Raw genomic sequence first — 26,649 nt, 5'->3', positions numbered from 1 at the left:
AAAAAAAAATGGCAAAAAAGTGAAGAAGGAAAGAGTCAACTGTGCTACTGAAGATGGCACCAAATATGGCTACTACTTAGTGTGGTCATGCTAAAGCTGATGGTGTCATACCTTTTATAGTCTGACTCTGTCAAAGAAGAGGGTGCCCAAAGGTAAATTTTTTTCACTTGTTAAAAACACAGCCTAGTATATACTGGGAAATATAATTTAGTATCAAAACCTCTGGTACAATTGCAAAGTTGGTATTGCAAAGGCAATATTGAACAGCAGACTTTTTCCAACATCAATGATTTGGTGGATTTTTTTCAGAAGAGAAACCATCTGCTACAAAAAAACAACTAGAGAGAACCATTCTTATGTAAGGTGCCCCGTCCGTTTCTCAAATTTATTAACAGAATATCTGGGAGGGACGGAAAATGTGCACTGCAGAAGTTGGCTGGAGGCAGATTTTCTTATGTCAGCGTTCATTCACTGATTGCTCATGTCATAACAGAAAATTTAGTCCTAACAGGTTAATTGAAGCAGTTATAATAAAAATCTCAATGCAGCAGGATTTTCTGTCTTGATATTCATATGTTATTTTTACAGGTGCACTAAGATATGAAAAGTAAAAATTGTGCTTGCTGTGCTGGCATATTACTGTCCATAGTATGATGTCATCTATGATCTTAACTGTTTAGAGTATAAATAGAAAACACATGCAAAGAAACAGAGAAAACAGAAATAGTTTATAGAAAAAGATGCAGTTAAGGAAAAATTTGGTTAATGTCCCATGGTAACTCAGGAAGACTAAGAATTTCAACCATGTTTTCCAGAGTTGTCTGCACGTCCTTTAATCACTGTATGAGATTTTCTAGACACAATTGCTTTTCATTTTTTATTTGATAAGGTCCTCCCAGCAACCAAAACCTCTTTTTTTTTTTTACTGAAAAACAATCCTATTCATATTAAATGATTATGTTCCAATTTATCTAAAATTAATTAAATACACAATCACACCCAGAAAGATATTAATATATGTTCTACATACATTATATTATGCATGACAATTGGCATCACTATTGGAAAAAATCCATTATATCTAAAATAAAGGGGATAAACTGAAATACAAAAATAATCTCATAACACCTCCAGTAGAGCAATGATAAAGTAAATCCCATATAAACTAATTACATTTATGATTGAAGAATTAACTTATCTTTTTTCAGAGGGTTCCAACTGTTACTATTCACCTTCTAATTTAAACAAATCATGCTTAGTATTTGGAGATGGAAAACTATTGGAGAAATGTGCTATTTGATTTCTCACCAAAAAAAGAGATTTTGCTTATTTTTTCAATGACTGGAAAAAACATTGCTACTGAACTATAATTGATTTATTTTTCTTTAATGCGATTCAATAGTTTTTTATGTATTAGCTTATCAACATTTTTACGTAATGTAATTTGCAACATGATGAAATGTAAACAGTCTTTTCTGCACTCTACTGATCTTTTTTTTCACACTCATTGTTCTAACCTGAACCCTTTCCAGGGGAAGCAGGTACACTTACACATTAGACGTGACAATAAATGTTCCCTAATAACCACAGAAATACATACTGAATACATTTCCATGTATGCATAAATAGTGTTTATTTTCCAGCATGTTGAGTTTGCATGCCCAACTGTGGGAAGCCTGCCCTCGGCAGCCCACCTTCTGGAGTGTTTCTGAAATCCAGCAGCCCGTTGGCACTGTCCCAGCTGAGCAGAGGAAAGGCAGTCAGCCTTTTGCTCTCATGCCACCATAGGCCCGCTATGAGTCAGAGCTCTGCTGGCCAGAAGCCAGGAGAACCATCTCGCCCTCTTGGGTCTTCAGCTTCCACATTTTGAGTTGGTTTGAAAAACCTTAGTGCTTTGACTAGAGATCAGGTACAAGCATGTTGTTCACATGAACTCTGTCATTAGGGAACATCAGAGAAAAGAACACCTGGCTTTTGGGCTGCTTCTGTAAGGGTCATTGATCATAAAATCACAGAATTATAGGGGTTGGAAGGAACCTTTGGAGATCATCTGGTCCAACCCCCCTGCCAAAGCAGGGTCACCTAGAGCAGGTTGGATAGGAATGCATCCAGGTGGGTTTTGAGTATCTCCAGAGAAGGAGACTCCACAACCTTTCTGGGCAGCCTGTTCCAGTGCCCTGCCACCCCCAAGGTAAAGAAGTTTTTCCTCATGTTCAGATGGAATTTCCTCTGTCCTAGCTTGTGTCCGTTGCCCCTTGTCCTGCCACCAGGCACCACTGAGAAGAGCTTGACCCCACCCTCTTGACACCTGCCCTTTAGATATTGATAAGCGTTCATGAGATCCCCTCTCAGTCTTCTCCAGGCTAAACAGACACAGTTCTCTCAGCCTTTTTTCATAAGAGAGGTGCTTCATTCTCTTGATCATCTTTGTAGCCCTCCACTGGCCTCTCTCCAGTAGTTCCCTGTCCTTCTTGAACCAGGGGGGCCCAGAACTGGACACAGTAGTCCAGATGTGGCCTCACCAGGGCAGAGTAGAGGGGGAGTATGACCTCCCTCAACCTGCTGGACACACTCTTTTTAATGCACCCCAATGTGGAACAAGAATCTGATGCATGAGCTGTAAGCAAGACTGAGTATCTGTGACTGACTCTAAAGATGGTAAGTACCAATAGATTTTTCATGCTAATTCTTTCCTTTGAATTGTTGAGGACAGGAATAGAGATGATTAGTGTGGAATAGAGGATGGAGTGATTCAATGATTTTAAAATGTGCAGTGGACTTGACATTAACAAAAAGCATCTAGGTCAGACAAAAGCTGCCTAAAATAGAACAGGTTTTGCAGGCTTACCGAAAACAAAGCTTAGAAACTCTTAGAAAAATAATGCACAGGAAAAGACTTCTGAAAGCACAAAAAAAGGTGTCTGTCGCCTTTTGCCTCATGATGGGATGAGTTGAGCTAGAAGGCACTGCACATCCTTTTATAATTTTGGTTTCCAAATGTTCAGTGTTTCAGGGACCACTTCTTTAGCCATAATAGATACTACAGGATTCAGAAAGCTTACAGTATGAGACATGCCAGAAGAAATTATATAGATTTGATCTTCAGAAAGCATATTAAATGGCTTGCAAATTTATTTAGTCTGCTGCATAAATCCTAAAGACTTATTTAAGTAAATATGTGACTGATGGTACATTTTGACTGTTGATTCATACTGCCTCATGATAATAATAAACATGAATGAGACAGAGACAAAACCTAAAACAAGGATCATGTTACACATAGAGAATTCATATGGACCATGATATAAGCGAGGAAGTCAGATTAAGAATCTCATGCATATAAATTACAACAAAATTCAGGGCTAAGTGCTAAAGTAAAAATCACTTTGGAATCACATTTTTTTCTACCCAGTGTACACTGCTGTCAATTTACTAGCATAGGGATCACTCAGGCACACGTGCACAGTTTTGAAATCCACGTAGTTAGTAATATCTTCGAAAATTTAAAATAGGCAAAGGTTTATAATGGACAAAATATAATCCTGTCACTTGTTCGAGATGAAAAAAACGTGCCTTCTCATCCCAGAACACAACAAAATTCTTGGGCTCCAGTGACTTACACTACCGGAAGAAATCCGCCCAAATAATGAAACCAGTCAATAACCAACACCTCATAAAATTGCTTCCTCCTTCTCTATCACTGATGAATTCCATAGCAGCCCACCTGATTGATGCTTTGATTCAAGGTATCTTACTACTTAAGGTACTAAAGCTGTCCTACTGTTCAACATTAAAATTCCCTGCTTCACCTATGTTCAGGTTCTGATAATGCCCAGAATTTACTAGTCTGGATGTGCTGAACGAGTCTTTTTCTAATTTTTGAGGCTTGCCAGGTTAACAGACCTGGACTGCCTTTACCTATCTCAACTGCCAGATGTTCTTGAAATGCCTCTAATTGTCAAAATCGAACAAAACATTGCGAGAGAAGGAGGTGGCAGTGCTGCCATCTGTCCATTTGTCCAGTAGCTGTTTACTATGGGATAATTACAGTGATCCTGTGTGTGCTGACTCCCACAGGAGGGCATTTGAGAGCAAGCTTTGATTTAATGGAGGGAGACAGAAGGTCTTTTTCTTTCTCAAGAGCTGCTTCTCTCTGTCTACCTATCTTGGTCAGAGTAAAGGAAGCTCTGCAGCAGGCTGCAAAGGTGCCGTCACTCAGGTGCACACCCTTTTAACAATAAAATCTACACTTGGGAGCAGAAGCTGCATGAAGACTCCCTGCTCCTCTCAGGACTCTCTCAGTTGGGCGTTCCTGTCCTACTGGCTTTCCTCAGCAGGAGAGTGCTGCTCCCTCCATCCAGGCCAGCTCCCTGCCACCTGTATGGTGCTGCCTCTGCTCCCAGGGAAGGAACAAACTCCTCAGGCTGGAGAGGGCTCCACCACCTGTGGAGCACCACAGCCAAGGCCATTCAAACAGGCAGCTGTGTCCCTCCCATCCAACGCTGCCCTTCTGGCACAGCATTCATGCATAAGGCACGTGACACCAAACTGGTGATGCCACCTGGCACGGCACTAGAAAATGACAAGACAAGCAAACAGCTAGGCCTAAGACAGCTTTTGTACCTGACCAGCTCAGATTCTAAAGATAAACGTTATTTGGCAATGCCTTTTAACATGTTAGGAAAACAAAAATATGTTTGGAAAAAAATGAAAAGAAAAAAATCAGCCCTATCCATTTGCTGGGCTTTTTCAAATCTCACTTCTGTGATCAAGTTGCATTAGAAAAATACAAGATGTGATCAACTGGGAGCTAGCAGATCTGTCGATGAACTTTCTAACTTGTGCCTCCTTGTTCATAGCTAACTGTTGTAGCCCGGTAAATAAGATTTCTGCCCTCAGCATGGGGAAGCCCCGGCTGTGCGCTGACCTGGCAGTGCAGGGGCTTGGGGTCTCCGTGGCCTCAGCTGGGTGTCACCGGTTTAACCCCTACACTGGGACCAGCAACTGCTGCCTCCCCTGCTCCAGCTTCAGCTCCGGGGTGACCCCGCTGGGGAGGGGTGACACCCAGCCCCCCAGTCACTGCCTGACAAACCACAGCCCTTTGTGTGCCTGGGGCTGGGGGGGCTGGGGGCCACAGCCAGGCTGCAGCTGGCAACGCAGGAGAACGACACAGGCTGGATGAGAAAACGTAGAAAAATAACCTCAACCAGATCCCTGACTAACAAGGAAGAAACCCTCACCAGGAACATCTTTCTCTTGGGAAAGGGCTCAAGATGCTAATTACTAATGCCTAAACTCACCCACTCCTTCTTGAGAAGACTGAAACTGTCACCTGTAGCACCCAGGGGGACACAATGAAGTTGAACATAATGCCAAAGGAAATGGGTAGATATTAATAAGTTTTCTGTTATAACAATTTTGGCTGTGCTGATAACAGTGATTTTCTGCATTCGTTATATAATATGGATTTCTACATTGTTTAAATATTAACTGGATAAACAAAAAATTCCTATATATACACACAGTTTCCTTTTGCCCTTAAAAAGTTTTTGAGTGTGTGACTGTTATCATGGCAATATCTTCTTGGGCCATCTACATCAGTTGTAGAACTCATAAGGACATGGAACGTTGTTTTACCACTGTCTGCTTTTCTTAGAAGACAAAAGCTCAAATATTCAGTATTTTGTATCAAAGACTCATTCTAGGGAGGCTGCAGCACTTGTTGGAAGGCCTGGAGAGAGCAGATCTAATGACATTCACAATGGATAACTCTGCATTTATTATGCAAATAGCATAAGCACACATGAAAATATTCAGTGTAATCAGGAGGATCCTTCTCCCCACTTCGAATTCCAGTCAGTAGACTGGCTGATTTGTTTTCTTGTAGGAGCTGTCCTGTCTAACAAAAAAAGTCAATATGAACTGAGATCAATAGCACATTCGTGATGAAAAGTCTCTCACACAGGAAATGCGGGAGAAAATAGAGCTTTTTCATAATGGACTATTATGCAGTCATGTGAACTTCTGTGACTGCAACACAGGCCTCGAGGTACCCATTAAAATCTGCCCATAACTCACCGGTAACTGTTTTACTGTTGACAGATCTTGGCTCCTTTTTGTCTTGGAATGAACAGATATGTCACTGGCAAACTGTTTGCATCAGTATGAATCTAGGATAAAGTGTTCCTCTTAAGGAGAACATACCCTGTTCCAGGCTGCCTTGGTGACACCCACACATTAGTTTATAATTGCGTTTCTGTAATGTGGACTCCATCATATCCTAAAGTAGTGTAGCTGTATTTTCACAGGAACAGCTTTTCCTACATTCCTTAGTACAAACTGACCGACTGTAACCTACTACAGAAAAGTTAGATGTTTTCCATTTTGATCCTTGTAGTATAACAGTAAGAGTTTTTAAAGCTCTTTCTTTTCAAATTATTGCATTAAAATGCTTCTATTTATATGAACAAATACTTTGTAATCACCTCAATTATTTTCATGATTGACACAAAATAGTCATATACTATGCAAACTCATGACAGCAAAGCCAGTTATCAAAGAAAGAAGAAAAGAAGAATATGATTTTGTAGGAAATAGAGCGTATCTCAGGTTTGTCATGCTGAATAATGTTAGAATATGTTGGCATGAATCAAGCAAAATCACAGACATTCGTGGGAACTGCAACTATTATCACTTTCACAGATTCTAAATCTCTGTATATCATCTTACATTCCTTGTGTCCCATCTGCCTATTTTTAACCATTGACAAAATATGTATGAGGGGCTCCTAAACTGGATGTCACTGCTGTTACTATAAACCTGAAATGCTCTATTTACTTCTAACTTAATTTTGCCTTCTCATCCTTCACTGCTCTACTCACTTCTTTAACCTTTCATGCTCCATAATAGATCTCTTTCATTTTTCTTTTCTCTCCATTGGTCACCACAGATTTTGAGCTCTCTGTACATATCTGTTTGGCTTTTTTATTACAACACCCACTAGTTTTGTTTGATTCCTGAGACTGCCACTACTTTTCTTCCTGTTACCTCTTATGAATAGTGCTGCTCCATTTGCCTCTGAAATCAGCAGCTGAAAGTCAGTGTGTTCCAGTCCCTGACATCACAGCATATTAGTTGTTAAGAGGGTATATTTTTTGAGACAGTTTTATTGATTTCTGCATGATCCTGTTAGCTGCTTCTGGCAGAAAGCAGGGCCATGAGGATTTGCTCCTGATGCGAGAGCTGTTTTGTTAAACCTTTTAGACACAAAAAGAATTGTGCAATTTACAAGCTATTTATCATAAGGATCTGATGGTGTCTTTCTTGACGAGAACAAAGTGTCCTCTTGCTAAAATTGCATTCTCATTTCTATCTATCTCAATCACATAAAATGTATGACTGTGATATGATCTTCTGAAGACAAACAGCACCAGCTACAGCTATCATTGCTCACCTATTTTCATAGACTAGGTGTTTTCTCAATGCTTTTTTTTTCTAGGCAAAATATAGTTTTGCTTCACATCAATTAATCAAACAGCATACACACTGCTTTCAATTTTTATCATATTAGCAGGGAAATTAAAGCAGATTATCAATAGCGCAGAACACTGAGTTGAATTTATTTTTATAAATGCTGAAACAGTGAACAAAATGCAATTAAAAAGAGGGTTTTTTTGATTTCAGAAAAGGAAATTAAAAGTTTAACTATTTAATGGCTTATCCAGAGTTAAAATAAATCTTACCAGTAAATCCTGGAGGACAAACACAACGGTAGTCTGCAACCAGGTCTAAACAAGTTGAATTGCTTTTACAGAAGCCATAAGTGCACTCATTAAAGTCGATTTCACAGTTCAGACCTTCAAATCCTTGTTGGAAAAAAACAAAGAGCTATGTATTATTCGGCTATATCTGTGCCTTCTTTTCCAAAGCATGCTTTGGGGTCCTTTTTTTAAAAAAAATATATTGTTTTCAATTTACTCTTGTAAAAAAAAAATCTTGAAGTCTTACAGAAAGATCTTTTAAAAGCTTTTTCTGCTCTGGAAAATACATTTGACCATGAAAGATATTTTAAAAGGAGATAATAATTGAAAGAACAAATTTAGGATTCAGTATTTTCATTAATCTAGTTGAACTCTTTGATTAGCAGAGACTTAAGAATCTGTATATCTTCTGCCATTTTGAGAACATTGCAGATGAAGATAAGTGGCGCTGGGATTTGGACATCTGATTATAGTTTTAAAAATCACCTCTCAAATAGCTACTTCTCTACTTTTTCCTCTATTCGTTTCTTGTGTCATAGTGACTTTTAGCAAACTCAGAAGTCCAACATTTTTTTGTACTTGAAATTGCTGGAGAATCTCCATTCCAATATCTGACATTTTACACTCTTTTAAATGTATTCTAATTCATGGTCATGCTACAAAATTACTATCATTAGTGCTGTCACAGGCCATGGCTGCAGGAAGACCATGACTAATGCTAAACTATCAGCACCCTCAGTGCAAGGCATATTCCTGTAATTTCTCAGACTGACCATGGAAACAATTTCCACTGATCCTTAAGTCATAAAACTTTAGAATTACCCTGAGTTCATTAATAATGTATACAGTAACAGTTCTCATTTGCATTTAGAGTTTAATCAGACCCATGTCTCATAGGTAACAAGTAAACCACAAAATTATCAATGTGGATGCCAAGATTTATGTTTTTTATAAGTTGATCAGGCAGAGTAAACAGCAGAATGATCTTTTCCAAGCTTAATTTTCAACTGCCTTCCAATATCTGTTTTGGCTTCTAATTTAAACTAGCTAATGATGGAGGCTGTACTTATGAGAATTATTTGTAGCAATTTCATCTTTCACGATAAGTTTCTGAACATATCATCACCCCTAGAATGCTTGTGTTAATATATAAATACCTGAAATATTGTAAGCTATGAAATCAACACACCATCAGTCCGTACTTAAAACATAGTAGTATTTGAAGATTAAAATCAAACAAATAGAAGTTTAAAATGCAGAAACAAAGTACCAGGTTATAAACCACAACCTTGACTTTATTTTTAACTAAAAATCCAATTAAAAAAACCATACACATATTTAGAAGAAACCCATTTGTGAAAATATTTCAGAAAGATACTGTAATTTTAAATGTTTTAAAGCATTTCAGTTTGTCCTTGAACTACTTTTTTCTTGAAACCACTCATTTGTTCATACACTTCTGATAACACTGGGCAATATGCATTTTTTCAGAAACAGACAAAAAGTGCTGAAAATCATGTTGGTTTTCTCTGTGAAAGTTTTAAGAGATTTTTTGTACTGAAGATATATTACAGTCATTATTATGACCATTGTAATTTGATTGCTGTTCTCAGTTACAAAGCTGGAAGTTAGTACATCAGGATAAAATGTTTTCTTTGTAAGTTTATTGATTACATTTTCTGTGGATTTCACGTACTGCACATTTGTGTGTTCTCCGCTCCTTCAGACTTTGCTAAAATCATGAGGTTTTGCCTGAAAAAAGTAGCACTTACAAATATATCTTCCTCCATAATTTATGGAGCATAGTTATTTTATTAGTTGCCTTGGTGGACGAAGATGCAAAGGAGGCTTCAGAAAAGAATTAATAACTTCCACAGAAAGGAAATTTTAACAATGGTTTTGAAGACTGTCAAGAAGATGTTCTGCAGGCAATTTTGAAAATTTTCAAAGATAATAAAAATAAATTATTTTGAACAGCTTACCTTCAGGGCAAAAACAATCATAGCTGTTGACATGATCCTCACAGACAGCACCATTCAGGCAGGGAGCTGAATCACACTCATTCATTTCTATTTCACAGTACTGGCCTGAAAAACCTGCAAAGGAAGCAAGATAAGCTTTGATTTTCTTCACCTTTATGTGAGCTATTAACATGAAACTTTCATTCCAAATGTTGTTCTGTGATTAAAACCAAGAAGTGTTAGGATGCATATTCCACTGAATGGGAAAACTGGAAGTCAGAACTTCTGTATTTTATTTACAAAGAATTAAATTTCAGTCATTTCTAATTCAACATTACAAATACATGTCTTTATTGCTGGAATAAAGCAATAAAGGAACTAGAAAGTACTTCAGCAAAGTAAGACATTCGTAGCACTATGCAAGCAATATACATATTTTCAAGCAATATACATATTTTCAAGTGTTTTGCTTGTATTAGAGTCACTTTAGTATTTTTATGATACCTTTTTTGAATTTTGCCATGCTAATATGAGAGACAGTACATCAGTTATCTCTCACCCATCGCCTGGTGCTTTCTACTGTGGAGAGGAGCAGTTAAAAAATGCAGAGTACAAAAACACGGAGGCAGAACGAGTACATGCCATACGAGTCAGCTCTTCAGCACGTGTAAAGTGCACAGCTCAATTACAATGGATGAGGATGCTGTATATGTTGCTAAAAGAAGGAAACTAGACATAATTAAAACAAAAATCCAAAGACAAACTTGCAAAAGGAAAGGGTAAATATTTTTTTTGTGACTTCTTTCATGTCCTTTGGCACACTGTGTTGGATGTGGGTGTCCAGGCCCTGGCAGGGGAGCTGCAGGGCGGCGTCTGTGAGGAAAGGCCGGGGCTGCCCCGTGCCGGACGCAGCCTGTTCCAGATGGTTCCAGACGGTTCCAGACGGCTCCGACCGACCCCTTATAGGGCAGGGCTGAGCCCCGCAGCCACCATGAGGGCATCTTGGGGAAATGTATTTAAGGAAGGGTAAAACGCTGCAATCACCGAGTGAGGATTAAAAACAGAGTGAGAAAGAATCCTGTGAGCACCAAGGTCAGAGAGGGGGAGGAGGGGCGCCATGAGACCGAGCAGCAGTGGACGCAACCACAACCGTGACCGTGCCAGAGCAGATGTCCACAGTGTCCACGCTGGAGGAGGTGGATGTGCCCTGAAGGAACTGCAGCCCACGGAGAGCACATCATGGAGCAGGAGAAAAGTGTGAGAGGGAAGGAGCAGCAGAGAGGAGCTGTTAAGGACTGACCATAACCCACCATTCCCCATCCCCCTGGGCTGCTCTGGGTGGGGAGGAGGTAGAGGAGTAGGGAATGAAGGAGTGAAGTTGAGCCTCAGGAAAAAAAACAACACAGGGGTGAGGGAAGTATTGTTTTAATTTACCTTTATTTCTCACTGTGCAAGTCTACATTAATTGGCAATAAATTATACTGATTTTTCCCAAGTTGAGTCTATTTTGCCTGTAATTGGTAAGCGATTCCCCTGTCTTTATCTCGACCCATAAGCTTTTTCATCTCACCTTCTCCCCCGATCCTGGTGAGGAGGTGGAATGAGAGAGCGGCTGGGTGGAGGTCAGACAGACAGCTAAGGTCGATGCACCACACATATATAGCTTTGTTCTATGATATATATAGACCTTTGTTCTATGATAATTCCAGATATTAATTGCTAATTTTGTACAACTGTTCCAGGCATCATTTTTAAAGCATCACATAGATAACTGATGGAAACTAGGTTAGTAATCTGTGCATACCTCAAAAGCTGAATATACACATATATATTTTAATTTATCTTTTACATTGGGTTCTGCGGCTGATTTTTAATATATGGCTGATGCAAACCTAGTGACTACAAACAAGGCACTTCATAGTTTAATTGAAAGAACAAAATAAATTATGTCTACTTTGTTATTAAAATAAAAAAAAAATAAATAAAATTAGAATGTTCCTGTTGAATGTTTTTCTTCTGTCCAAATTCTTTCCAAGTAACCTAGAGTAATTTTTCGAATGGAGAAAAAACATTCTTTTTTTTCTTTATATCAGGTTCTCAGGATGTGAATTGTGGAAGATGTATAGTGAAAGCGTGCCACGCTGTTAAACGGATGTTTATTTATGTAAAGAAAAAATTCCTCATTTTTGTATTTTCTTAAAAAATGATTTTTAAAACTACTAAACAAAATCAATAAAAACAATAGTATAAGTTAGGAAAAACAAATTATTTTACATCTTTCTTTCAAAAATTTAAATCATCTTTAATGTCCCTCATAAACCTTACCTTATTTATAAAACAAATGCAAAAAGTCTTCAGAGTCATCATCAAATGTCAACCTATGAGACATTAGTGAATACCAGAAAAAACAATTTGTGGAGAGTTGATATTTGCGTAGCAAAATAACAACAAATGCAGATAAATAATGGAGTGTCACAGCGCAATCAATGTGTGAGTTCTTTTCACTCTTTCTTGCAGAATTTATTTATCAATTCTAATATATGGTTGGGTTCTCACATAAAATACAGAGCACACGCTGCACAGAATACAAGAGAAGTCAGATATCAGACATGCTTTCAAAGATTCTCCTTTTCAGTCTTGGCTTAAACTAAACTTTTCAGAAGGCAGCACACAATCATCAATATTTGGATTATTCTGAGTTAGTTCATTTCCCATGATTCTACCTAACTATCAAAGAAAATGTAGTAGTTAATATGTTCATCATAGAGGATATGGGTTGAGCCGGCTCAAGGGCCATTCCCTTCAGCAACAGGCTGCTTACAACTCTGAAATTGTATCTTTTCTGAAGATCCTCCAGTTTTTTAGAAAAAAAAAAAAGCTACAGAAAAGCTTGTATCTGTTTCAATTGCGGTAATTTGGCAGCAGAGTTATAACCTATTAAAAACAGTCTGACTACGCTTTTTAACTTACTAGACCTGATACGGACGGCACACACAGCATAATGACAGAGCTCACACCTCTTAGTGGGATGCTGCTTAGAGGAAGAGTCTAGGCAAGTGGTAGAACACAGGCTGAGGTCTATGCTGTGATAACACAGTTTGCTATCTACGTGGTTTAAAGATACCATGATCTCATGGGCGCACATTGTCACATTTACCTCCAAGGCTAGTCCTACCCAATCTGACTCTCTTCCACTTGGGAATTCAGAATAAGCAACTCTCCCCTTGTGATTTGTGTCAGCGCATAACCTCGTGTGGAAAGGAAGGGGAAAATAAGAAGAGAAGAATGAGATTAATTGTTGCTGAAAAGACATGTTGAGAGTCTTGCAAACTTGTAAGTTTAAGAGGAATGTCCTTTAATATAACTGTTCCACAGCATATCCAAATGCAGAACTCCATATTTTTTTATTCCTTATGATTTTATCATCAGAACAGTACCTTGAGACCAGCTCTATAGTAAGAATATAAGTAAAAACCCTCATGATGTAAACTAGTAGCTGATAGCAATTTTATCCGTGCAATGATGGGAACGTGCTCAAGTTCTGCATATTTATTTGCAGTTCTGTATATGAAGAATTTTGCCGTTAAAAAACCTTAAAAAAAAAAGAAAAGAACTGTAAAATCAGAATTGCCTCACAAACTACTAGATGGGTGCTGTGTTTTCAAACTTCCAAAGGAAAACATGACAAAATGAACTGGGTTTAAAATCTGTTTTACATGACCTATCTAACTGCCTAATGAGTGAAGACATGTAAAATAATCCTTCGTATTTTTAACACAAACAATCATTTACAAGTGTATTATGAGATTAAACATCATGAAAATGAAAAGCTGGCATGCAAAATTAATTAATGTAAATCCTTTATTATAAATTCTAGTGGTCTACATGCATGAATTATCACAAGTTTAGTTTTTCTTTAATTAATATAGAGTTATTTCTTTAGTGTGTTGTAAACTGGGAGCTTTGAAGAACATATCAGATTCCTAGAGAAGTTATTAGTTGTTTCACAGGAATCATCAAAGTTCCTAATTTAAAAGTCCATAACAGTGAGTCTGGAGACACAAGCGTTGCCAGTCATGACATGATAAAATTTAATATTTTAAGTTGTGCTACAACATCAAGTTGACACTACAGAAACTGCAAAACTCTGAGACCAGAGCCTTTCTCAGAGTAATAATAAGAAAGATGTGTCTTTTTAAAGCAGCAAATATATAACTTCAAGGTTTTGTTATTTTATCTGATTTCTCTGCAGATGCACCATCAGACATTCAGTAGGAGTCCTAACAAGATAACACCCGCCAGCTTCAGACAATAGAATAAATGTTCAAGAAGTTCAATTGTTAAAGACAGATGGGAAACTTTATTCACTCCTTTTATAGATATACAGCTTTCTCAGAAACCATTTCAAAAATCTTTTCTCCAGGGACTGGAATCTTTTCTCCGCGTACTGGAATCTTTTCTCCGGGGGCTGGTAGAGAACAGGTAGACAATACCCGATTTCTCAATTCTTTCTCACTTTATTATATTCATTAATAGGTAGATAAAACATTATTTCTCCAGCAAGTTTATGTTCGGTATCTTTTGCATGTTCTTCCGCATTTTCTATGAAGTTTGGCCTAAGCCTTACTCATTTTCCGTACACTATGCTGGAAATGAGGAGAAATGGAGGTTTTGCTGCTTATCCTCTTTTAAGTTAAATATTATGAATTATTAAACAACAATTGTTACTGTCACAACTTCATGCTGCTTTTCTTTCCTGCTAGGAGGAAGGTAAGAATTTCCTGATGTCATAGAGCAAAAGAGGAGGGATGGGAAGCAAAGCTATAATGAAAAGAGATATTCCTTTAACAGGGTGAGAGAGAGAAAAAATTCTTCAGTATGTTATCTGCTGTTGTTAGCCACCAAAATGTCAAGTTACCATCACTTTTATTTCTTATAATAAAGAATGTTCATGATTTGGCCTCTTTGAACAATTCTGTATGGAAAAGATGAGAGAACACTACTGTTCTGATAATTTCTCATCTTTCTCAGTAGCAGAAGCCATCTTTTATCTTGTGTCCAACAAAGAAGGGGTCACCCAACTAAAAGAAAAAGAAATAGGTATACCAACTTATTAGAAGTGCTCAATAATGGAAGAAAAAAGAAAAGGTATTGAAGATCTCACAACATTTTTCTAAAATGTGTCATTACATCTCAGAAAAAAAAAAAAAGAGGCTTTTTCAGACTAACAAGAGACCCACACAAATCACAGGGGAAAAATATCTCACTTTCTGAGAAGCCCTAGTTTGGAAAGCAATCCTGTTAAACTATGATTGACAATTTTCTTCACTGCAAAGGTATTCTGTACCATCTCTTCCATATAGCTCACAAGAAGATGCACAGCTCAGTTTACCTCCAAAGATTAGGCTGCTGAGATCTCTTGTTAGATTTCTTTAAATAAAGATTGAAAAGACAACCATCTGCTTCCCTCAGAATGGAGAAAATGCCAAAGAAAAAAAAAAAGAATTAAAAATACCAGTCAGAAAAATAAAATAAGTTTTTTCTTAGAAATGCAATCTGAAGATTGCCGTCTCTGGAGTATCATCCCAGTATAAACAGACAATGGCTTGGAATTAAATTGGATATTGGATAGCTATTGGCAAAATTTATGGCAAGAGAATTTTCTATGCTCTTTGTTTTATTTCAGAGTGATAGGAAATTTCTAAGAATTCAGAGAAGCACAAGAAAAGTAAGACTAAATTATGGGAGACACTTAAAAAAATTCCCTAAAGGAAGGTAGAATATGTTCATATCTTACATTTATATTGTTCTAAGTTACGAACAGCATGACTATATCCTGATCATAACAAAGGCATCGAATGAATAAACTAGAAGACCTATCAGTTGTGGTTTAACACCAGCTGCTAACTAAGCACCACACAGCTGTTTGCTCACTCCTGGTGGGATGGGGGAGAATCGCAAGGGTAAAAGTGTCAAAAAACTCATGGGTTGAAATAAAGAGAGTTCAACAGGTAGAGCAAAAGCCGCACACGCAACCAAAGCAAAACAAGAAATTCATTCACTGCTTCCCATTGGCAGGCAGGCATTCAGTCATCTCCAGGAAAGCAGGGCTCCATCACATGTAATGGTTACTTGGGAAGACAAACACCATAACTCTGAACATCCCCCCTCCTTCTTTTTCCCCTTCTTCTTTTTATTGCTGAGCATGATGTCATATGGTATGGAACATCCCTTTGGTCAGTTGGGGTCAGCTGTCCCAGCTGTGTCACATCCCAGCCTCTTGTGCACCCTCAGTCTACTCGCTGGTGGGGTGGGGTGAGAAGCAGAAAAGGCCTTGACTCTGTGTAAGCACTGCTCAGCAATAATGAAAACATCTATTTATTATCAACACTGTTTTCAGCACAAATCCAAAACATAGCCCCATACTAGCTGCTATGAAGAAATTTAACTCTGTCCCATCCAAACCCAGCACACTAACCAAGCTTTAACTTTTAAGCTACTGAGAATATAAACTGAAGTGGGTCTGCTCATGTTTCTAATTTATCAGGAGACAGAATCATACTGCATTAAGACTGTCTGTCTTCAGCAACATTTCCAACCTGACAGGAGCAGACAATCTTCAGCACGTCTCAATTCAATGTGCAATGCACCTTCTGATTGAATGTGTGATACTGCATTTATGGAAGTGTATTTTTTCAATCCTGTGAACAATACTAAGATGGAGAAAATTATTTGTGACAAGAGAATAATTATTCTCACATCATAGGTTGTCCTCATTTACTGCTCTTATGGTTTAGTTTACTATTTAACTCCTTTATTTATTTTGTTCTGTTCTTTATATATTACTTGGGTCTGTATCCTCACATGTTAACAGGCATTAGTCAAATGACCAAAATGTAACAGTAAAAATCTAGTTCTATAATTTTTAATTTTGGATAAATAACAGGGTTGCAATGATCACATCAGCTGTGAAGGTCAAAATTCCTTCTCCGCACACTTTAAATTTTATATTCTCTGTTCAAATTTTTTTCTAGGACCTTGCTTGCATGAAAGCATGAAAGCATAAAATCATGGCAAGTGAAAGTAAAATTTCTTTATTTCTATTAGCAATCTTAATTTGGGTATGGATTTCCCTAAAGAATATTGGGAGAAAAAAGAAGAGGAGGGATGGATCTTAATCGTTGTCATCTCAGCAAACAGTAGCTGGTTGTAGCACATGGTCCTGCAGCCTCATAGATGATCCATTTGATTAAACTTACATTTATCTCAGTTAACCTTTGTATTGCTGCACTTTTAAAGTAAACAAAAGTATATTGTATAGGTTACTAGCTTATGAATTCACTGCCTTATGGACATAATAGGGTACAACAGGTTTACTGTATATAGATCATGGTACTTTGATGATATAGAGAATCATAAGATACCTCACATTGCTAAAAACTGAAACACTTAAAAAACCCAGAAGATTGATTCTGCCCTCACTTATGCCATTGTAAATCAGAGCAACACAACAACAGCTGAAATTCAGTGCAGTTTCCTAATACTGATGTAAAACTGGTGTATGTATATTAAACCATACTGTATGATTCTTCAAACAGCACAGTGTTTCTGAGCCAAACACAATGCTGAAAAAATTCAAGGGTTTGGAAATATTTTATTTCTTATGAAGTCTTAAAACTGCTGTCCTCGGAACCTATAAAAAAAATAAGGGCATTAGGTTGTGATAAAAGGATTTTAATAGCTAAACTGCTCATATCAGCATATGTCTAATATCTGAAAAAATGTTTTAAATACCAGACAGTTTGTACGAAGTCAGCAGATTTCTCAGAAGTAGTTTAGTGTATTAATTCTTCAGGGAAAAGGTCCCTCTGAAACTATATATGACCCTTCCCTGTATGACCCTTCCCTGTATCCCCCTTCCCTGTTTATCAACACTTCTTGGCCACCGCTTCACAGGCTTGAATCCCATTTTCCCAAATTTATGATACTTAACTCCATAGTAGCTGAGTCCGTGGCTGTCTGTTCTTGTATCAATGATGCAATTTTGTCTAAACATCAAGGAACAAATACAGAAACATCATCACCCAGGACATCCCAAAACACCATCCTTCTAAGGCGTGGCATCTGAGAGTTTGACCACCCTGTGTTCAGAGTGGAAAATTGTTGCGAGCAGTGATATAATCTTCCTAAAGGATTTTTCAAGTGAGGATTAGGAGGCAAAGAAATAGTGGGACAGGAGAGAAAATGGAGTTTGAGCACTCCTTTTTCAAGTGTTACTTTCTTGCTTGTTTCCTCTGTATCAGGGAGGAGCTATAAATTGGGAAGAAACAAGAAAATTCTCCTGGTGACCCTGCCTACTGCCTTCCAAGTCCCTGTTCTTTCAGAGCTGTACGTCTGACCAGCAGAGACATACCAAATCATCAAGGAAGTTTGAGGAAAGAAAGCAGTAAAGAGATGACTATGATGCGATGTTAAAAGAGGATAGGGATGAGGACAAATTCTTTCAGCTAAAATCTCCTGCCCTGCTTACTGTATCCCACACCCGGTTCCTGCAGTTGCCTACCACAATTAGCTTCCTTATTAGTTTCTGCCTTATTTCTCTGTTTCACTAAGCTGTTACTCTTAAATGACCTGTTCAATGGCTTTGTCCCCTCTAAATAACCTCCCTTTAATCCATCTGTAAGGATTCTTTAAATAATTCTTTAAATGTGGCCCGTAAAAGTAAATAACTGAAGTCTATGCTGCTAACAGCTTTCCTCAATAGACTGTCTTGTAGGGGAGAATGAATAGATGGAAAAAAATTTGCAGAAATACATCACAATGTAAAAAATAATTTTGCTTTCGGGTGACATCATTTTATGGATTATGTTATGTGATTAGAGACTCATCTCCACACATGTGAAAGACCACAGAGGTAGAATGGCAAGGGGGAACACCCCAGTGCCCCAGTCAGGGGCACCAGTCCCCACCGTGGCTCCCCGCCGTGAGCTGTTCCAGGTGAGCCTCAGCTCCAGAGGCCAGGGGACACCCCACACAAGGAGTGAGCAGGGGGTGAGCACCCCAGGCACCTCACAGACTGCAGGGTCTGGGGCTCATTGGGGGGTGCAGGGGAAGAGCATTTGGAGATTGTACAAGGTTAGTTATGGCATGTTAAGAGGAGGAAAAAATGCAGGAAAACAGAGGGATAAAGGTATAAAAAGTGCTGTTGACCTGTAAACAGGTGCTGGTCAGTGTGTGTGTCTGACCATGTCCTGTGCCTGACCAGTCTGTCTTTTGTTATTATTAAACTCAATTTCTAACTAATTTCCTGGATAGAAGTCTCTATTCTGTGCCCAAGCGTGTGAGGGTATCTGAGTGCCAGCAATGGGAATGGGACCAGAGGTCAGAGGGGCCATGTTTCTGGTAGTCAGCAACTGGAGAGACCGGGGTGCATGGGCATGGTGTTGGTGTTTATGTCAGTGTGTGCAAACAGTGTGTGCACCTAGTGAGCAGGTTAAGAGAGTTGGGAGCCATGTATTGTGCCTGCCCTAATTCTGGCGGGATACTGGAGAGACCAGAAGGTCTGCAAGTTGGCTACTGAAGGGACCAGGAGGTCCAAGTGAGTGAGTGAGGAGACCATGAGACCTGTGGGCTGGCTCCTGATGAGGCTGTAGGTCTGGGCCAGCTACTGGAGAGATGCGTATGCATATAGACGTACTGTATTTGTATGTGCGTGTACCTGTTGGGAAAGCCCTTCCAGCCTCGTTACCGGTTAGACCTGGGAGCATGGGACTGCGGCAGTATCACCATTGTTGGGCTGCTTGCTTCAGCAGCTCGTAACAGATCAGACCTATCTCCTTAGGGAATGGTGATTTGTTCTAAATTTCAGCGCTTTTCAGCAAACCACAACAGCACAAGATCTGTGTTCTTGGATGTAAAAATACAGAATTTAAACCATGGATATTATCGGGTAAGCGTTGAACCACTCAAGCTTTAACTTAGCTCATATTCCACTTTGTGACAATTTTGAGTACACGGCTGCATGGCTAAAGCTGGAAACAGCGGAAGGCATTTAACTGCCTTACTGTTCAGCCTAGAAACACAGAGCCAGAAATTCAGTTTAGCAGAACTACAAAACAACAGAAAATCTAAATTTGCTTTCGCTGTGGGAAAACAGGGCAGAGTTAACCCGCTTGCTCCAAGCTTACATATGCCGGATGAAGACAAGATAAATTGGTATTCTCATAAACAGTGAGCAAAGGTGCAAGATTTAGTCTGAAATATAATGAAGAACTGTTCTAAAGGGCCTATAGTGTGAACCAAGACCTAGATATTTTAATTTGGTTTGGTGATATTCAATAGTGAAGAAACTTGAAAAAAAATGCAAAATACTAAAACCACTGAAATGAGGTGATACTTTCTACATTTAAAATGTAAAATGTAGAGCGGAAGAAAATACAAATAAAAAGCTGTTTTGCATGTGAATGTGTTAAAAAACTACAGGACAAATTTGTTTTGCCTGTGCTTTTTTGCATTTTGACCTTTAGGGAAACAAAGGTAGTTAGACATAGCTGCCAACCTACCTTAAAGTAGTTGTTACAAGCCATTTTTTTAAATTTTAACTAGTTGGAATTGTCTTCTCCTAGCAATTCTGTCCTTTTGAAAATGTTAACTTCTGACATGTCTCTAAAGTTAATTGATAACTAGCTAACTAGGTGGAAACTGATTCAGATTGAAAACCTAGTTATCTGTAATTTGGCCCAAACAGCTTTTTTTTTTTTTTTTCCTCCTAAAAGGGCAGAAATTACCAAGCACAGAGAAAAGCACCTCATTCTTAAAACTGGAAAAAAACAATGCTTTTCATTACTTCTCTTTCTCAGCAGTCCCTATTTCAGAAACGATTTCCTGAAAACAACACTTTATAGAGAGCTTAACAGAGCTACTGACAAGTGTTTTATTCAGGACATTTTTTAAATAAATACCTAACATTCTTATAGTCTTTGTTAATAGTATGAAAATGTTTTAGGAACTGCTCCTGCCCTTTCAGAATCAGGAAAAGCGCACACATTTTGATCCTACAATTGGAGACGGTTTGAAATCTGAGAACATTACAGAGACCCAAGATCTCCCAGCCCTCAACATTTCTGGTTGGGATGTTGCAACTATTCCCTGTGAAAAGTTACGGCAGGGACACCCTTTCTCAGGAAGGATGTAAATGTCTAGTGTCTGTTCCCAACATTCTGACGATATTTGTTACAGGAGCACAATAGGCAAGGGGAAATGTCATAGGGTCAAACACAGAGCTGCACACAGCAGAGACTTTTTTAAAGGTTTTCATTATATAGTTCACTTCATGCTGTTGCAGCTATTCAGAGCCTTTGGTATATTACAAACATAAGGACTGGGAGGGAAGAAATTAAAGGTATAAGTTGAATCTGTCTTTAATAGAATCATTTGGCGTACACAGCGCGAATTATATACTCTGAAACATTTGAAAGGAAACATATTGGTAGATTTCTATTTCTTTGTCTCTTCCTTGTCACATCTTTAAGAGAAATTGTCCTGCAGACAGAAAACAATTTAAATGTAATTTGTGTTTGTCTTAATTTGTTTCTGACAAAGTAGATTATTCATTTTCATTATAATATTATATGCTTTGAGTATGTTTATTTCTTGCTGATCAGAATGCCTACAAATGACGCCTCTTTCACAAACATCAATTAGCTATCTTAATGTGCTGGAAGAACATGAGGAAAAGTAAGCTTCATTTGCATTATTTTTAAATCAAGAATGAGTTAAGAGGGAAGTTTTAAACTACATTATAATCCATGTATGCACATTTAATTACCTACTTTTAATATAAAATTAAGTTTGACAAGAAAATAGAAGAAATTAGTCAACTAAAGTATAAATATATTTGCATGCTTGAAATTGTACCATCTTAATATGATTTTAACTGGGATACCATGCAAGTTTCACTAGTCCTATACACATGAAAATATGAAAAGAAATTGACATGAATGTTAACATAGAACATAAAATTTCTGATAGTGGGATAGTGCACAAAATGCTGAGTAAGGGGAAACAGGATATTTGTATTTAATTAGTTTATGGTAATTAAACTGTAAAACTAAATATCTATTTAAAGTTTGTAGATATAAGAATATGAATGATAATTCAAAGATGAACATGTGTATAAAATATTCCTATTTTACATTTTATGAGTATCACCAAACAGTTCAGATTTGGAAAACTGAAGCAACTTGATAAAGGACATAAGACTACTACAAGAAGAAATATAAAAAGAGAAATTTACTCTGTGCAAAATGCAGGGAACATGAAGAATCAAATTTGAGACAGTTGAGATCAAAGCCTTTTTCTTCCCGCTTGTAAAGGCCACAGGAATGAAGCATGCAGCTTTGTGATATGACCGCATCCACGCCAGTGCTTTGCTGTAAAACTATGTGCGCAAAGTCTTTCAAGAGTTCGCAGAGCCTATGATTTCACAGTCAAAATCACAGAATCACAGAAAGATTGAGGTTGTAAGGGGCCTATGGAAGTCATCTGGTCTAAACTTTCTGCTCAAACAGGGTCACCTAGAGCTGGTTGCCCATGATCATGTCCAGACAGCTTCTGAATATCTCCAGGGATGGAGACTCCACAACCTTCCTGGGCAACCTGTGTCAGTGTTTAGTCGCCCTTACAGTAAAAAAGGGTTTCCTGATATTCAGGTGGCACCACCTGTGTTACAGGTAGTGCCCATTACCTCTAGTCCTGTCACTGGGCAGCTCCATCTTCTTTTCACACTCCTTAATTCAGAGCTTGAATATAAAACAGTGGTTTTGTATTAGCATAAAAAGTAGGTAAACAAATTATGATCTGCATAAATATTTTGACATTGCCTTCACTGAGTGGCAAATAGCTATCGTCAGAGCATGTAACAGATGATGCAGCTGCTACACATCTTTTCTCTACACTGAAAAATCAAGGGTAAAATGTATCTGAAAGATGAATTAAAAATACTAAATTAGCTTCAATTATTGCAAGAAAGGAATTGGTAACTGACGGTTTCTGGGGCTGCAGGCCTGGAAAAATATAGCATAATTATTTACTAAGGATACAGTTTCATAATTTTTTTTGCCAACACACTCTTACACCAAAGTAATTCGTTTTGGCTCTCAGGCTTTGTAACTCTTTATTTAGACTTCTTCTCAAGATGTGGATGAGATCTCTGTTTCCACTGGTACTAGCCATAGTTTTCTCAGCAAATGGAAAGGTAAAATAAAGCATAAATAATCAAGAAAAGGAACAAGATTCACTGGGAAGCAATTTTGTGAAAGCAACATTGCTTGCAAGAGGCTTTTACATATATGAAGTTGTTTAAAAAACAATAATTTTTATAGAATTGTAGATATTCTGTGAAGACATATATGCAGTCAGCTGACTCATAATCATATTGCATATGTTAAAACCTCAACATTATTTTGTTTTTCAGAGACTAATGCCAAGGAATAAATCAAAAAACGAAAAAATATTTTCAGTGTTTCATACACAATCCAAGAAACTCTAGGTCAAATCTAAAAAATGCAGTTGTTTCAATAGAAAATATGGAATGAAAAACTGTTTCTAATATTTGATACTTGAGAATTATGATTCCACCTAAAAAATAGGTCTAAATAATTCCTTCTCATTCTTAACAGAAAGGCCATAGCCACAGAAAAAGTAATCTGCATTATGAACATGTCAGAGAAATGAGAGAGTCTTCCTGAGCCCTATAGGCATCCTGCTTAACAAGATCTCCCTGGATGATTAACTCTATTAGATCACATCCTTACTCACTAAAGGCAAGAAATCTTTGCTATTATAGTTCATTTTTAATAATGCACCTATTTGTAAAAAGGAAACAATATATGTATATCTTTTGTATAATTCCATTAGTTTCTACAAAATTACCCTAATGCAAATGTGGTCTAGGATCAACTTCATGGGAGTTTGAATTCAGATGCTTTACATCAAAGTAATAGTTTTAGAAAGTGGTAAGACTCCTAGATGTTTTCCAAGGATGATAATAAAACTGAAAAATATTTTATGTTACAGTCTTTAAAGTCTCAGCTCTTAAAATGTCAAATGAATCCAGATACTAAAGTAGGTTATATGTGAATCTCTTGCACATAGGTTATGCACTGAAAAATAAGGTGCATTTGGACACTGAACTGTCTACACATCCAGCAATGATGTGTGAACTCTCGTACCCAAAGCAAGATCATTACTTCATTAAAAGCCTCCTCTGAGAACAAAGGAACAACAATTCAATCCACAGAACTGGTTGGATAAAAAGCCAGAGGAATGGCACACTATTTTCTACTTCAAATGCATATTGGCAAAATAAAGGAAGGGTCTCATTAGAGGAAAGCACTGCTTTTCAAGAAGATGTAAGAAAGAAATTTTTTACGGTGAGAACATTCACTGGAACAATCTCCCCAGGGACATGGTAGAGTCCTCATCACTGGAGGCTTTCAACATGTGACTGGACAGAGTGCTACATAATCTCATCTAGGCTCCATTTCCCATGAAATGTTGGACCAAATGATCTTTTGTGGTCCATGCCAACCTGGGCTGTTCTATGATTCTATAATAAAAAGCATGTTAAAAAAGGCTAGTAGAATGACCAGGGAAACAGAGAGCCTGTCACACAACAGAGGACTCAGAAAGTTTAGGGTCTCTAGTGTAGCAAAATATAGGCTGAAAGGAGATATGAGTTTTTCTTCTAAATCTGTCAGTGAGAAAAGTCATCCAAAAAAGGTGAACAACTATTTAAGTTAAAGGATAAGGATCACAGGTACAAACTGATATTGATTTTTCACAAATTTAAATTACATAGTAGAAAACCTTAATCAGCAGAGAGCAGTGAGATTCTGGGATAATCTTCCAGCTGGAATGGTTAGGATGAAAGCTCACTGACTCTGAAAGGTAATTTTTAGTAACAGTTGCAGAAAGTCAAAACTTGATTAGTATAGGAAAACAGATTGTGACAAGTTTGGTTATCATCACCAGAGACTGGAATTATTAGTTTAGAAATTCCCTTCTAGTCATGCATTCTTGAGATCTCCTTTTTATTTTTCCTAATTTTATTTTAAGAAAGTTAAACTAAACAAATGTTTTACTGAAAAGTCTGTGAGTATAAACCAGCATGAAAATTCTAGAAAAAGATACTACTACTTCTACTAGATAAATAGAGCAGTTCAACAATTTTGCAAGTAATTTGGCAAATTCTTATGGTCACTGAGGTTTGATTTGATCCTTTTTTCTTTTCTTTTTCTCCTTTTTTTTAGACATGGTATGTTATAAAACTTGGACTGCAAGTGAACAACAGGAAATATCCGTACATATTGGTGCTATTTATGATTTCTTTTCTTCAGAGAGCTCCATACCAACAGCAGTGGTGCAGCTATTTGACAGAAGACACAGGATTCGGTTGTCTAGATGTAGCTTCCTTCTGCTATTGGAGATGTTCTGGGGAGTTAAAGATATCTGCAAAGGATAAATATCTTGGCAAGTCTTGGGGTTCAAAATAGGAGTAGATGCCTGTATTTAGGCCACTGAATCCCCCCTTTGGAGCACCTGTCTACATGTAAATTTGATATGTTGTCCATCTTAAACATCACAGAATCATTAAATAATTTAGTTTGGAAGGAACTGCTAGAGGTCATCATGTCCAGCCCTCTGCTCAAAGCAGATCCAATCAGATCAGTTTGCTCAGGACTCGGCTCAGTAGAGCTTTGAGTATATCCAAGCATATTGATTACACAACTACCCTGGGAGACCTGTCCCAGTTTTCAACCACCGTCATGATTAAAATAAATAAATAAGTTAAAAAAAATCCAATGAGCATTTGGAGACTGAAGAGGTCTGACGCCGCTTCTCCAATCATTGGCCACTTCTGAGAAGTCTCTGACTGCCTTCTCTAAAGCCTCCCATTAAGTACCTGTAGACAGCAATTAAATCCCCTTTACTCTTTTCCCCCTAAGGGTGAACAGACCCAGTTCTCCCAGATTCTCTTCACTTAAGACCTGCACCAGTCCCTTAACCATCTTGCTGGCTCTCATTTCGACACACTCTACTATGTCAGTGTCTTTCTGGTACTGGGGACCAAATGTAATGACACAGTCAGGGAAACAAAACTTATTTCCTTATTCATCCATCTCATTAAATTACCTAAAAGAGTCATATAATTTGTTTCAGATTAAAATGCATCCAAAATATTATACAAAGGTAAAAATTTTGCTACTGCTACTTGCTGTATACTTATGTATTCATTAGATCTTTTCACATAAGTACTCATCATCTCTCATGAGCTTCTTAAATCTGCATAAATGAATTGTGATAGTATTGGGTATTATTGAGAGGATATAAAAATACTTACATGACAATTTTAATAATGAAATGCCAGCTTTGTATTAGCAACATATATCAGCAGCTTGGATGTGATAGAAGAAAATATTTTTTTAAAAATCAAGATTATATTTATGATTGAATTATCACTGCACCAAATATTATTCATAATAAAGAAGCCTCCTCAACTGTTAGAATCCAGGAAAAAGCAGAGAAAAGAGCTATTACCTCTTAACCAAAATTTTTAAATATTGCTGTAAACAGAAGACATCCATAGTATTCTGGAATTTAACTGATGGCTAAGAATATTGGAGTATATGTGTAGGAACATCTACTCTTGGATTAAATGTATTCTGCATACTGTAGGCAAAAAGAAATCATGCAGCTTCAGATTATAATGGATTTGCACAGGGAGGAAGAGAGAGGGTACAGGAAATCACACTGGCAACATTAATTCTGGCTTTTCCAGATTTTGAAACCTTAATCATTCTTTTAATACATTTTGTGGGTATATACATAGTAGACACATTCAAGTATTAACAAGGAAAGAATAAAGT

The 26,649-nt window shown here is 37.6% G+C and overlaps 1 protein-coding gene across 1 annotated transcript in view; it reads right to left on the bottom strand.

The window, feature by feature from the left end:
* EYS (eyes shut homolog) overlaps positions 1-26,649 on the bottom strand; it is an 874,211-nt gene that overhangs the window by 633,068 nt on the left and 214,494 nt on the right. The window contains exons 12-13 of the mRNA XM_054197017.1: positions 9,743-9,856; positions 7,743-7,865 (exon numbers count right to left, since the gene is read on the bottom strand). Of these exons, the coding sequence (XP_054052992.1) occupies positions 7,743-7,865; positions 9,743-9,856 (237 nt within the window). The remainder of the gene's footprint in view (positions 1-7,742; positions 7,866-9,742; positions 9,857-26,649) is intronic.

Source organism: Rissa tridactyla, chromosome 3, assembly GCF_028500815.1.
Source record: "Rissa tridactyla isolate bRisTri1 chromosome 3, bRisTri1.patW.cur.20221130, whole genome shotgun sequence".
NCBI lineage: Eukaryota > Metazoa > Chordata > Aves > Charadriiformes > Laridae > Rissa > Rissa tridactyla.
This window is presented reverse-complemented; position numbering and strand designations above follow the sequence as displayed.